The sequence below is a fragment of the Camellia sinensis genome, chromosome 8, assembly GCF_055761805.1.
Source record: "Camellia sinensis isolate YWXY chromosome 8, ASM5576180v1, whole genome shotgun sequence".
Taxonomy (NCBI): domain Eukaryota; kingdom Viridiplantae; phylum Streptophyta; class Magnoliopsida; order Ericales; family Theaceae; genus Camellia; species Camellia sinensis.
Window position 1 is genome coordinate 111052466 of NC_138968.1, and position 15246 is coordinate 111067711.

General features: G+C 34.0%; 2 protein-coding genes across 2 annotated transcripts; both read left to right on the plus strand.

Moving 5' to 3' along the window:
- Nucleotides 1-1772: 1772 nt before the first annotated feature.
- Nucleotides 1773-8796, plus strand: LOC114271454 (V-type proton ATPase subunit d2-like). The gene is made up of 10 exons (XM_082883121.1): nucleotides 1773-2238; nucleotides 4850-4970; nucleotides 5893-6000; nucleotides 6081-6183; nucleotides 6678-6758; nucleotides 6870-6955; nucleotides 7070-7129; nucleotides 7219-7267; nucleotides 8122-8256; nucleotides 8449-8796. Exons 1-10 carry the CDS (start codon nucleotides 2058-2060, stop codon nucleotides 8578-8580), a joined length of 1056 nt encoding a protein of 351 aa, XP_082739247.1. The 5' UTR covers nucleotides 1773-2057; the 3' UTR covers nucleotides 8581-8796.
- Nucleotides 8797-12483: 3687 nt separating this feature from the next.
- On the plus strand, nucleotides 12484-13970 carry LOC114271436 (uncharacterized). Its single transcript, XM_028213060.2, has 2 exons — nucleotides 12484-12637; nucleotides 12732-13970. Exons 1-2 carry the CDS (start codon nucleotides 12587-12589, stop codon nucleotides 13500-13502), a joined length of 822 nt encoding a protein of 273 aa, XP_028068861.2. The 5' UTR covers nucleotides 12484-12586; the 3' UTR covers nucleotides 13503-13970.
- The last annotated feature ends 1276 nt before the right edge of the window (nucleotides 13971-15246 follow it).

Here is a 15246-nt window from a genome sequence, read left to right on the forward strand (position 1 = left end):
GGGAATCCAAATTGTAGGGCTTCTTTTCAAGTTTCCGAAAGGGGGTGCAAAAAAGCCGAGCTACAAATACTCATAGCCTCACTGAAATAAAAAATCAAATAAAATTACAACTGAAAGGAATTTTGTTAAATAGAATTGCCAATTACAAAAACCTAACACCCTCTTTTCACACACCTGATGTTCAAACTTTCATATCCATTTCGGACCATTTTCTGAAACTTTGAAGAAATAGTGAAGACACTTCATTGACAACTTCATTAAAGACCCCACACTAACAATTCCATTGAAGACCCACCATGGCATTATTGACGGTGAGTATCTTTCATCCATTTCGAAACCTTTTATGTCGTTATCTGTTTACACTCCATTGATGAACACCATTGTTTGAAAGTCCCTCATTTTTTCCTCGAAAGATTTCTAATTTTGTGTATTCGACACTGGTTTCCTGTATACAAATCCATTATTCGGCTATTACCTTTCAAAAATTTCACAAATTTTTGGAACTTGATTTCTAATTTCAGCTTGTTTGTTTTCATTTTTCAGAAAAACACTTTTCAAAAAATTCTACGTTCTTATTTTTCGTTTTTTTTTTGTTTTTACTGAATTTTTTTAATATTTTAAACAATTTTTTTTTATTTTTTAGAGACACATAACATAAATACACCTAAAAAGTAAAAAAATTGTAAAAAAAATCTTTTAAAAATTCACTAAATACCAAAAATACAAAAAAATATAAGAATTCAGTATATTTTTTGTATTTTTATGTATTTATTAATTTTTTAAAATATTTTTTCACAAATTTTTTACTTTTTTAGATGCACCTAAAAAGTAAAAAAAAAAATGTTTAAAATTTAAAAAATATTCACTAAAAATAAAAAAATACTAAAACCAAAAAATTCAATTTTCAAAAAATTTAATTCAGAAAATTCAAACCAAACATGCTGAATTGTTTTATTCAAAACTTGAGTTTCTAATTTTGTAAAAAATATTGGTTATGTACTGCTGAATGGTGGGATCAGAATTGATATCTTCCACCACAACATCCACGGCAATCCTTGCAACCTTCCTATTGATGGTGCTAAATGTGAATCAATACTAACGACATCGGCTTTTGAAATCTCTTTCACAGATTGCACCAATGAAGAGAAGGGATGATATATGCACCAGCAAAACCAAACTCATAACGATTTGATATCAAATACTTAAAAACTTAGCCCCTGTTGTGTGCTTCCCTAACCAAAACATCAATCAAAATCTAAAAGAATATTAGTTGAAAAACTCAAATTTTGCAAATAGAATTTTAAGTGAAAAACAATAGAAAAATTAGAGTTTAATTTTTTTTATTTTTTACCTTACAAAATGTGCACTAAGTTTTTTTTTTTTTTTTTTTTTAAAACATATGTATAGAAAAAATTTTAATATAATATTAAGAGTGTGTTTTGGATGCCCATTATAATTATTTTAATTTAAAATATAATTATTATTAAAATAACATTTCATTTAGGCAAAATGCTTCAAACCTCCACCCCATTGAGGTGTAGCTCTATGATTGAGTAAAAAAAAAAATTTTTTTTTTATTTTTTTTTTTGGTTTTCAGCCAGTGGGAACGTGTCCCGTCACTGAGGACGCGACCCCACTGGAGGTCTGCGGCACTTCTCTTTCATTTAGTATGTGCATAAAAATAAGCAGTTTTTCAAAGTTAACCGACAAATTTTAATAAGGGGTCATTTAAAAAATAAATAAATAAATAAATAAAGGTCCGATCAACTGTTAATCCGGATTCGGGTAGCAAGAGGCCCACTGGAGGTTGTCAGCTAATCAGCGTCATGCATGTATCCTCTTCTTCATACTCCAGAAAAATAAGAGGGAGAACCCGCAAACCCACCCGATATTCTTACCCTCTCTTCTCTTCCATTCAGGTTCTCTCTCTCGATTGATCGATCGATCGATCGATCCATACATACATATATATATCGTAGTAATCTTTATATATCCTTGTTTTGATTTGGGAATTCAGATCTGTTCGTCTCAACCCAATCCTCAGAAGAAGAAGAAAAATGTACGGATTCGAAGCGATGACGTTCAACATCCACGGGGGTTATCTGGAGGCGATCGTGAGGGGATACAGATCTGGGTTGCTCACCGCCTCCGATTACAACAATCTCTGCCAGTGCGAAACCCTAGACGATATCAAGATGCACCTCTCCGCCACCGAATACGGTCCCTACCTCCAAAATGGTAACCATCATCATCATCATCAACTACTTCTTCTTCAGATTCCTCCACTTTCAATTGCTTTTCCCTTTTGGAATTCTCTATTTCACCAACTTAATTGGACGCAATTAAGATACTTTATGTTGAAATTTTTAGTTTAACGTTTATGTATTGGAATTTGGGTGTGTTACGGTTTGTGGGTTTGTCGTGGCAATGTCTGAACTATAAATTTACTTGGGAATGACACTTCTGTATGTATATATATTTATATGGAATTTGTGTCAGTATTTTCTCAACTGAATTACGTTAGTCTGGAGGGTATTCTATGTTTTACAATGTAATCAAACTATAAAGATTAGAAATGTGTTGTATGCATTTTGGACTCGTGGAGTCTTCGACTGGTACATTTGTCTAGACTCGAAATTCACTTATCACGCTTTAATAAATGAAGTTTAGCTGATGGATTAGTGCTTTTGGTGGAAAATTATTGGTATCCCAGAGTGTCTAGTGGCATTACCTGCTCCCATAAAATGATGAACCACAAAACACACTAAGTGGGTCATCCTTTTGTCTGCTAAGTACCTAACAAACCTAGGTTAGCATTATCTAGTAATGTTTTCTGCTATGTTTTTGGTTAGGAGCGTTGTGTGGATAATATGACATGGACTCTAGGACTATTTAGTTGCGTGCATGCCCAGAAAGGCATGCATGAATGATGCAGGAGAGTTTGATTTGTGTTTTTTTGTAAATTAGTTGGTTTGCATGCTATGTTTTGTATTATTATGAATTGAATCCTAAGTTTAGTTCTGAACTGTCTTGATCATGGATTCGTGGCCATCTTGTTAAATATGTCTTTGTTAGAAATGAGTTGGATACTGACACTATTAGACACTTGTGAAGACTTCTTAGACATCTCTTTAATTTGAAAACAATTGTTGTAATTTTAGACTCGGCCAGAACTTCTCAGACACTCAAATAGCACTTGATGAGCATTTCCCAATGCTGTCAAAAGTGGAATAAACACATTCCTAAGCAGTGACGGAGCTAGAATTTTGGCTAGAGAGGAGCAATATTAAGACAAAATATTAACCCCAAGGGGTTGGCCTAGTGGGTGCTGCTTGGGGCCTGAGGGGGTGCTACCTCTAGATCTCAGGTTTAACTTCTCACTGACTGTTATCAACTCCTTGGGGCCACGCTCTCGGGCTTTGCCTGAGATTTGCCCATTCCACCTAGAAGGGGCATTTTGCGTGGGTCTTGGGATTAGTCAAGGTGCACGTAAACTGGTCCGGACACCAAATTATCAAAAAAAAAAGAAATATTAAGACAAAATATTGGATTGGGTAGATTTAGTTTGTTTTCGTTTCACAAAATAAATCAATTGTCAATATTTTAAAACCATTACAATAGAATACATAGCACTACAACAAACTATTGTATCATTTAATTCTAGAGTGTATGAAATAAAAATATAAAATGCAAATAAAGAAAATCTTTCTTAGACTTCCTTGTGAAGTAAATAACGAGTCAATCAATGCTTGTGTTCAAGTCAATGGCGTATCGATTTTGTTGGAAGAAAAATGAGGAAATTTTTTAACCTAATAATTCAAACAACCAATCCATTGTTTAGCAAAATCTTGATAATTTTAACATATCAAATGATCTTATAGGCAACAAAAGAAATCTTATTTTAATTGAGTAGACAGTAAAAAAAATTGAATTATATATATGATATATATATATATATAAGAAATTTTATAGCAAATTTAATTGAATGGATAAATTGTACTATATATTTTTTAAAAAGTAATAAAAGAGTTGGGCTATAAATTTAACAAATTTAGGAGGGCATATATGACTTACAATTGTTAAGCGGGCAAATTGAAAGGTATTTTCAAAACCTTAGGCGAAAGTGTAATTTTCAAAAAGTTAAGGAGATGCAGGTGCTCCTCTTGGGCCTTAATTGGCTCCACCACTGCCCCTAAATGTACAAACTTTATGTTTGAAAAGATAAATCAAAAGAACGGTTGACATCATACATGTGCTGCTGGAATTTAATCATCTGATGTTCACTTTCCTATACGTCACAAGAATATAATTGTGAAGTAAAAAACTATGAAAGAGAATAGTAGGAGAAGAAAATCATAATGTGAATAAATGGCATATGTTTATTTGTAGGAGTATATATTTGTATGCTTCCATGTCCTTGCCTTGTTTGTGTCCTATTTTTAATTTTCATGTGTCATACTGTTTTTGTATCATGTCATGTCTGTGTCTCTTGTTCATATATGCTACTTTTGTGGGAGAACGAGAACAATATTTTTTAAAGCACTTTAGTTTTGCATCAAGAGCACATGCATGTGTGCACAAGCACGCACCCACACATAGCTGGGCTCCTTTTTGTCTTGATGATGAATGCGTTGAGTTGGCTTCTTTTCAGGGTTCAACTAATGCCTGAATACTTTATTTGTTTATTTTTTGTATAAGTAACTATATGCTTGCACACGTTGTCTAACTGGGTACATTTCTTTTATGCTTTTAATTCTTTGCTGAGACCTGTAACTTTAATGGATGGTTCATATTTGGAATTTCATTATTTATCTGATGAACTAATTGTGGCTGTCATATTTACCTGCAGAACCTTCCCCGTTGCACACAACTACAATTGTGGAGAAATGCACTCTTAAACTTGTTGATGAGTACAAGCACATGCTATGCCAAGCCACGGAGCCACTGTCAACCTTTTTAGAGTATATCACGTATGTAGATTTTAGTCGTTTCCGGAGCATTATCTTTTTTTTATTTATTTTTTATTCTTTATATTTAAAATATTGAGACAATTTAGCTCTCTAAGATCCGGCCTATATACTTGGTTGTTTCTATTTCCTCATAATTTACTAAGGTCTTGTTTGGCAAAGGCTATTTTTTTTGCTTTTTGGGCTAAAATTCACAAAAAAGACAAAATAGGCTAAAATAGCTAATAAGACAAAATGTCACATCGTTTCACTTTTTCTCTCACAAGAATCACATTCAACTATAAAAAAATCCAATTATCTTTCCAAACAAAAAAATTTTAGTCTACTAAAATAGTCAAAAACTAAAATAGCCTACTAAAATAGCACCTTCCCAAACACCCACTAAATTATTTATTTTCAAGTGGGCTTTTATAATCTATCTTCGGTATTTTCAGTGGAGGCAATTCAGCCCTAACATGGTTGTCTAGTTATGAGTAAATTAATTTCCGAACTGAATTTTCTGTGGTGGATGACAATTATGTTATATAAATAAGACGTTACTTAGTTATTTATCAAAATAATAATAATAATAATAATGTTACTTGCTGCACATCTGTTTGTGATATTAATATTATTAATTACATGGATGCATTTAGTACGCCAATGTTAAGCTTCCATGGGTCTGACATTCCTCCAAATTCAAGCCAAACTCTGTGCATTGGCATTAACATTGCTTGAAGTCCAACCTTAGACTGATAGAAATGTTTGGTTTGGCACATGGCCATGCAGCTGATGTTATTTTTTGTGCAATTCGCCTGTTCTGGACAGGACGAGGGCGAACTTTTAGTTTACTGTGTTTTAGGATTAAATAATGCCTCCCACCTAGCTGGGAAAATAGATCATCCTAAAATTTTCTGGAAACCTATCTTTTCTGCAAATTGTACAGGTATGGTCACATGATTGATAATGTTGTCCTGATCGTTACCGGAACCTTGCATGAAAGAGATGTTCATGAACTGTTAGAGAAATGCCACCCTTTGGGCATGTTTGACAGGTAATGTTTCCTTGATGCTTGTTCGTAGTTTTGTTTTAACTACAAATAAAATAATGCTTTTCTTAATGTGTTTTCCTCAGTATTGCTACCCTGGCAGTCGCTCAGAATATGCGAGAGCTTTATAGACTGGTGCTTGTTGACACACCTTTGGCTCCATACTTCTCTGAGTGTATCACATCTGAGGTACTGACTGCTCCTCGTGTTTCTTTTCCCTTCTGAGTAAGATCTGCGCATATTTGAATGACACATGAGATAGAAAAAGTTTTTTTTAGCTGAAATGTCGTTTTTTCTTTTTTCTTTTTTCTTTTTTCTGATGAAGGATGTAACTGTAAATGGATATAAAGACAAAATACATTGGCAATTAGCATTATAACCTATGTGGATTGCAGTTAGGTTTTCTTTCAAATTGAGTGAAAAACAGAGAAAGATTTGCCTCATCCTATCTGACTTGCTGTTGCAATTTTTAGTTGAGATATTAGTACATAAATGGCTCCCCTCATGAATAATTAGAATAATTAGAAGGACAATGTTAATATTTATCTCATCTGTGTGAATGTATTTCTGTCTATATATATATTACATTTATTACTTGACTACTTTACTATAGATTCACTTTAAAGATCCACTGTTCGACATCATGCTTTTTTCTGCTTTATACTTAATTATATTATTTTCAGGATTTGGATGACATGAACATTGAAATAATGAGGAATACACTTTACAAGGCATACCTTGAGGATTTCTACCGGTTTTGTCAGGTTAGGGTTTATTGCACAACGTGCAAATGTTTGTTTCATTCTCATATTTATAGAAGGGTTGCTATTTCCTTTTTTTGTCTTACTGAAGTCTAATGTGAATTTTGCAAATAGAAACTTGGTGGTGCCACTGCAGAGATCATGTCTGACCTCCTTGCCTTTGAGGCTGACAGAAGAGCTGTTAATATCAGCATAAACAGGTGTTGTCACTGTCTATAATTTTGTTCTTGTATATTTCAGTTATTTAACTACAGATGGTGGTCTCTTGGTTCATTTATGAATACATTCTTTATGTGCCATTTACATTGTTACAGTATTGGCACCGAGCTTACTCGAGATGATCGTAAGAAGTTGTACTCTAGTTTCGGTTTACTGTAAGCATCTGCTCACATTTATTTTTATTCCAACCTCTGATGTTATATGCTCTTTTGGAGCTTCTGACAAGGTTATATGTATGAAACAGTTACCCCTATGGTCATGAGGAACTTGCTGTCTGTGAGGATATAGATCAGGTTCCTTTCTTTTCCTAATGAGAGCTCAATTACACACATGATGCTTTTTTCTTTGATTTTGCATAATACAATATAGGGCTGGGCCTTTTTAGGTTTGGGTTAAATGCTTTTTCATGGATTTCTCTTGCCTTCTAGGCTATTGATATTGTACCAATAAGTAAAATACAAAAAATTTGTAAAGACCCCAGAATTTCAAGTGAACCTCAAAATTGAAATGCTCTTGGTTTGCCTTGGTGGCTTCTGTTGGCTATACCTTGAGGACTTCTGAAGGTTGATGGTCTAAATCTTGGAGTTTTTGATACGTTGTCATTTCTGAAGAAGGCTGCTAAATTTACAGCCTTCTTTCATTGACCCACAGTCCTACCTCTCACATGGGTGGGCCCCACTATGTTAGAGAAGGGGATGTATATTCATCAGAGAAGGTTGTGGAATTATCAATTTCCTTTGTGTAACTTGGTGTTTTCTATAGACTTCATTCCAGTTTGTCGGAAATCACCTATTATTTCAAAATTTCCCAAGATTTATTTGCTGTGTGAATGGTGGGATGTATAAATTCTGCATACACATGTAATTTTGTTGTTGAAGCTGCTCAACACGTGGTCTATGCACCCTAAGTTCATGCATCAAATAAATTCTTCTCTTTGCATACTATTTGTTATTTTGCTGGTCAACAAATATTGGCCCACCGGACCCTATGTTAGAAGTTGATTGGAGAATTGCCCTAGTTACATTTGATTGTGGCCATTATATTCTACAGTTATTTATATTTATCCAAAAAAAAAATTCTACAGTTATTTATTTATTTATTTATTTATTTTTTTGGCTCTTATTTCTTTATTCGATTGCTGTTATAGGTTCGTGCTGTCATGGAAAAATACCCTCCTTATCAATCCATATTTGCCAAATTATCTTATGGAGAGAGCCAGATGCTTGACAAGGCATTTTATGAAGAGGAGGTGAAGAGACTGTGCTTAGCATTTGAGCAACAGGTTTGCATTTCATAGATTGATAATTATTTATGAAAGTGTGTATTGAAGCACAGCTGATTACATCTAGCTCCTTTCAAAAGCTCAAAACAGAAATTGATTCACATTCTAGTCAATTTTGATTCACTTTGTAGTTGATTCCGTGTGTACGATTTTGCTGACAATGGAATATTTGGTTTCTTTTCTGAGCTGCAGTTCCACTATGCTGTGTTCTTTGCATACATGAGGTTGAAGGAGCAGGAGATCAGGAACCTGATGTGGATATCTGAATGTGTGGCTCAGAACCAGAAGTCCAGAGTCCATGACAGCGTTGTTTTCATATTTTAGTTCATTTATAATTAATTTGATGAGATGAACTCGTTCTTTTTACATAGTTGTCTGTAAATCTCGCTGCCATTTGATTATTGTGAGGTGCTGTGACAGTCCCTGCACTATGTGCAAGTTTCTCAAATAAGTATTTATCCATATGTTCAACTTTTTATGCGGAGAGAGAAATCTTGTACACGGGTTCATCAGTATATCTAGAATCTGTGTTTGAACAAATTTATTGATCTGAAGTGCAAACTTCAGAAGAACGTTGTTGTTGTTGTTGTTGTTTTTTTTTTTTTTTTTTTTTTTTTTTTTTCTCCTCAAATGTTAAAATTTGCATAGTAAAAGAAATTTGGCCATAGTGTTTGCTTGCAAAATCGACATCAATGACTCAGAATTCACTTCCTGTTCAAATTACATTTTCAGTGCACGAATTTGTTTATGCTGTGTGTTTCAGTGGAATGTGTTGTCTTTCTGGTTCTTGGTTTTCAATTTCTTGATGATTACCAAGCTCGAATTAACTGCCTGAGAATTTGTATCATTTTGTTTTTTTTTTTCTTGGTTAATTGGTAGGTGATAATTTGCTATGAAATAATTATTTCAACTAAAAATAGTTTTGAAATAGTAACAAGCCCAAAAATTAAAATTACATCGGGATTCACTCTGAAGAAATTCAAATTCAAAACTTCAATAGTTGAGATAATAATACTGTTGATCGGAAAATGACATGGATGCATATGGGCTAAAAGTCTGTATGATACAAGAAAAGAAATTTCTTAATGTGATGTGCATTATTTGTTCAATTTTGTCTTATATGCAAACAGTGTAATCCTTTCTATTGGTATGTAAACAAACAAAGGAGGCAGAAAGTGTAGTAGCATCTCCATTTTTCATTTTGTCTCGTCATTTTGTTTATTTTGTTTTAATCTTCCTCTTAAATTTAGCAATGATCACTCAATTTTTATTAATGATAATAGTTATTTGGTCATTACTGCTGTTTTGAAATTTTCAATTTCTTTTTTTATTTTTAAAACATTCACTTTGTGTCAATTACTCAATTGGGTTAATGCTAATGTTTTGGATTTCCTTTACATTCAGTACAACTACATGAAGAGTAGTAATAGTAGTAGTATGTTATGTTGGTAAAAAGTGAGTCACAATTATTTTTCTGTTGCCTTGTTTTCTAGGATGGAGGGTGCACAAATTATTACAGTATTCACATAAAAAGCTAATTCGGTTTGCAGTCAGATTTAATGACTATAACTCTTAATCAATAAACCTTTGACAAATGACAAACACCGCCTTTTTTTTTTTTAGAAAAAGAAATATTTGAAAACATTGGCCGTCAAGTATGCAGTTGGATTAATTAGTAGCCCCAAAAAAAAGACCAAAGCGTGTTTCTCTATTACGAGAAAATTGAAGAAACCGATAGAAACGTTTGTCGCATTTTTTTTTTATTTTTCTCTTTACAGAAGCTCAAAGTATGGAGTCATTATTGGTCTAATCAGATACTCTGATGTACCTTAATTTATCTCTCTGTATGTGTGTCTCTATCAGTGCTTATACCATGGCGGAGAGAAGGCTCCACATATTGGCAAGTCCAAAACATCATTTAGAGGGGCCCTCCCTTGTATTGTATGACATGAAAAAATGTTGGATCATCGACGCGGAACGCGTTTTTGGGTATTCCTGTGGGTTCTAAATCTGTGAAATGAAAACCCTTATATTCTCTTCAAAGTATCACTTTGTTGTCTAAAAGACCTCCATGAGGACCCTACCATTATCTCCTCTTCCAACACACATTTTCACTCCCCACTATTGAGAGAGAGGAAAAACAAAAAAACAAAAGCAAAGAGGTGCAAAAGCTATGAGAGCACAGTAATATATGGACATGACATGATATTGATCATGTAAGAAAACAAGACCTTGAGCAAGAAGTTGGTTCACTTTACAAGTGGTGAATAGAGGTATATGAAAATGTAGTGTGTATGGAAAGGCATACACCACAGTAACATATTTTTAGCTCAGTGGAACAAATGTCATGACCTAGGTGCTTCAGTTTAATGACGACCTCATAGTTGGCCACCCATACTATGTTCTCAAATTTGTTTTTGTCCCTTTGTCCCGAATGCATTCTAACTTCACCATTTTAATGAGAATTTCAAGACACAGTTGAATAAGGGGATCTAATTTTTTAAGGTAGAAGATCCTGTATCCTTATGTTATCATTTAATTCATCTCAGTTTCTTTTTTTTATAGTCGAAAAGAAAGCCTTGGTATAAAATATTAAAATGAGGATATTGTAGTTTCTTTACGAGAAATAGAATTAACCCACATTTCATAACTAAGAATGCACATGTCAACTTGATGAGACCGAAATAAAATATTCTTATTCGCTTGTTTCTTTATTTAGTGGACTCCATTACAGTGACACATATATTCTTTATATATATATATATATATTTTTGGTTTAATTATATGCACGAAAACTTCATCTTTTCTGTTTTTTGCTTTTTGTTTTTTATTCTAGGGTCAAAAAGGAAATCTAAGCATATAGTCTCAAATGTGAGGAAAAGAGCTTCATACATGAAATGGCTTTAATCATTTCATCATATGGAACTTTTTCTTCTAGTCTGACTGGGGGGATCTATCAACTGATTTTTTTATTTTTTTTTCATTAATCTCCAAGAGTAACAGTTTAGTTAAAGCTGATCCTAATATAGTGACCTCATGAAATCCCATCAATAACTATGAGAAACATGGATTTCAATTAGGGATAATTTCATTTTAAAGAAAAGTATTTTCAAATTAATGATAAACTTTATAAGTATTAAAAACTAAAATCATAAAGTTTTCATCGTCTTGTAATTATTTTGAGAAAATTCCACTGGCATGGAATTTCCCCTTTCAATTATGAATACCCACCACTACCGCTGCCGCTGTCACTACCACTGCCACTTCCACCGCCTCTGCCACCATCACCACCACTACTCCACCTATCCTACCACCACTCCACCCATCATCACCTATCCTACCACCACTCCACCACCACCATCCTTCATTTCTATTGGGAAAAAAAAAATTTAATAAAGTAAGTTGTTTGAGTTCGTTTGTCCAACTTGTACCCAATTCAACCTACCTCTTAAACCCATTTATTAAATGGGCAAGTTTCAATTAGATTGTTTTAAACGCACAATTTGTTTGACCCACCCTAACCCCGCTGTTTGCCACCTCTAGTTGATCCTATTAGTAACCTCATCAAATTTCATATCTATGAGAAACATGGATTTCGAGTATGAATACCCAAAAGTGTGAACTTAAGACAGACAGTATTTTGGAAATTTGGATGGCTTGGATTGTTTGGTCAATGCTCATTACAGTGTTAACATCACTATTAGCTGGATGCTGGTATAGGGTGTCATGCCAATCACCCATCAGACTTTCATGAGCATAAAATTTCAGTTTTAACACCAAAAGAATCAGAATTCAACAACTAGCCACGAAAAACTCAAAAAGGAACAAAAATTTAAAACAAATGAATACGAGTTAGATACAAAAGATGTGTCGCACATAGCTTGACTTCACAAATTCATCTCAATGGCCATTCTGCGATACATTCATAATTTTTGATCATCGAGGATGAACAATCAACAAGTGGTTTCAGAACATATTTGAATCACCTTTTGCGCATAACCCGTGCACGCTCACGTGCAATCTGCAATTAGCATATTATCACTGTGGAATAAAGGGGAGCAATATGAAGGACCTTTAGCCCCTAACTTTGACATTCACATTCTAACCTTGCCCCATCAAGGTATGGTCCTTGTGTGTGTACATAAAGAGATGAACCACATTATGGCCTTTCCATGCTTTTGTCCTCTTGTGTTTTGGTCATAGACCCATGTCCCATGAAGGAAAGTTAATGACAAAAAGAGAACAGCAAGTACTTTAAAATCTTATAAGAGACATCTCTCTCACTTGACATTTGGTTCATTCCGTCACCGAAAAAAGAAAAGAAAATAAAATGGGGGATCAATGCAGTCCTCTGAGCTGGGGTTGGTACAACCAAGAAGAGGTAAAAATCTAGTACTAATTTTCATTTTTTGTTAAAGATTTTTATTGGGTTTTCTTCATTGAGAACAATGGACATTGTTTTGTGCATTTTGTAGGAAATTGAAGAGTTCAAACATTCTCTTTTTTACACAACTTGGGAGCTAGAGGCAACAATTGCGTCTGCTCAAGAAGAAATTGGAAGAAAAGAAGACGAACTGATATATATCAAACTTTTATTGACAAAGACAATGAAAGAGAGAGACGAAGCCCAAGCAAAATGCCAAAGACTAATGTTGGAGAATGCCATCTTCCAGCAGCAGCAGCAGCAGCAGCAGCAGCAGCAGCAACAACAACAACAACAACAACAACAACAACAATTAGAAGCTGCTCATCTGCCGGGGGCCAAGGGCAATGAAGATGAACATAGAGGTGGTGAGTCCAACAATGGATTCTCATACTCGGATTCCAACGAAATCGCCATTGCTTCACCTGGTATGGACCCAATTTCACCACCACCACCATTACAATTTCCATTGGCATTGCCACTAGAACAAGTGACAGAAAAATTGGCATCCAGAAAGCGGTTACCAGAGAAAGGGAAGTTTTTGCAGGCGGTGATGGAAGCAGGACCGCTGCTTCAAACACTGCTACTGGCTGGACCGCTTCCTCAGTGGCAGCACCCACCTCCCCAACTCAACTCAATTGAGATTCCACCGGTGACCATCCCTTCACCGGTGCCGCAGCTTCTCCACCAGGAGTCTTGTGTTAGTACAAATGGCTGTTTCAGCATGAAGAGGGGTACTCAGGTGGTCTGTGAAGTCTCTGATTCTTCCCCAAACACCAAGTATCAAAAGGTTGTTCACCAATCACCATTGACCAATGCCTAATGGAATCGATGGCTAGAAATCAAGAACTTGGACACAAAGAAATATCAAGAAAAACTATGTGCGGTGCAGATTCATTAAAAGTGTGAGTCCCATCATTCAAGAGTTAAATCTGGATCACAGATTGTTTTTCTGAATATCTTTTTCGTAATGCCTAGTAGCATTACTGCTTAAAATTTGTAAACTAGTTTTTTTTTTTTTTTTTTTTTTAGAAATTGAGGATCCTAACCCCCGAGAGAGACTCTGAAAGAGCAATATCTAAAATCTTTTCATTTTTCAATTTTCCTTAGCTTTTTTCATGATGGATGGAGACTTTGATCTTTCCTTTGCTACTATAACTATAATTTTCATGTATAATTAGAACTTGGGGCTTAAATTCTCCAAAAAATAGTGGAGAATTCATGTGGAGACATTATTATCTTTGCTTATACATAAATATATATGTAAGCCAATGTTGGTAGATTGTGGTGATGTGTTTCAATTGTTACTGTTGGGCTCGATCTTCTGTCTAGTTGTCTTTTTATTTCACCACTCACAAATTACAATCACACGATTTAAATTTTTTTATATTAAAAATAAAATCGTGTGACTATAAATATATAAAAAGAGGGAGAAATACTTTTTTAGATAAGAGTATGCCCTGCCATTAGTACCATCCTGCTTTATGTCTGAGAAATTTGGAAAGTTTGAATGATGAAGATGGAGAGGCACACACACATGACCTCAAACAAAGCAAAGCAAAGGAAGATATTGTGATTGATCCTCTTTTTTTTCATGAAGTTGTGCCTACCATACCATGCGTGGTCTGTGTCTGCCATTTGAGATTATGTCAATTATACACTCTTCAAAAGTTATATACACCATATGCACTTTTACTTTTACTTTCAATGCTCTATTTATATATAAAAAAATGTTAATTACCTTAGGACCTCCTTAATTAATATTATCTTAATTCCTTCACTTGTGAACTCTTTTTTTTTTTTTTTTTTTTACCCTCAATATAAAAAAGAAAAGTATCAGTTTTACCTGCTCTTTTCCTCCTCTAGAAGGAAGCATTGGTATGGTTTTTATAATCAATAATGCTAGGTATCATGAAAACAATGTCATGAAAAGTTTTCATGAAGATTCTCCACCCTTGGATTAGATTATAGTGTTTATAGTGTACAAAATGTACACTATAAACACTATAATCTCAAATGCTTCCTCCTCTAGAAGGAAGCATTTGTTCAAAATGTACAAGTTCATAAATGAATGATGTAAGATGATATTCGCTAATAATTGAGTATGTTATGAGTAAGAATAATGTTTGAGAGCCACAATTTATGTGGCTCAAATGGCTCAAAACTGCCAAAACGACGTCGTTTTGGCATGCTTTGTGCTCAAAACGACGTCGTTTTGACAGTTTTGAGCCATTTGAGCCACAAAAATTGTGGCCCTCTGCCATTGCCCAGTAAGTAATTAATCTCAAAAAACTTCTATATAATCTCATTGTGGATTTCTTTGTCTTGTGTCTACGAGTTAAAAATAAATAAATAAAAAAGGGATTACCAATAACATTACTCATAAAAAAATAAATAAATAAATTTGAACTATTAATCATACAAATTGGATGGTAACTGACTCCAATTTGAACCATAACCGAAAACTACTTTGATGGTAATAATATTATCACAGTAAGTCATAATTAACATTACTTTAGAACATAATCAAACATCACAATTATGTAAATAACTTTAATTTGATAATG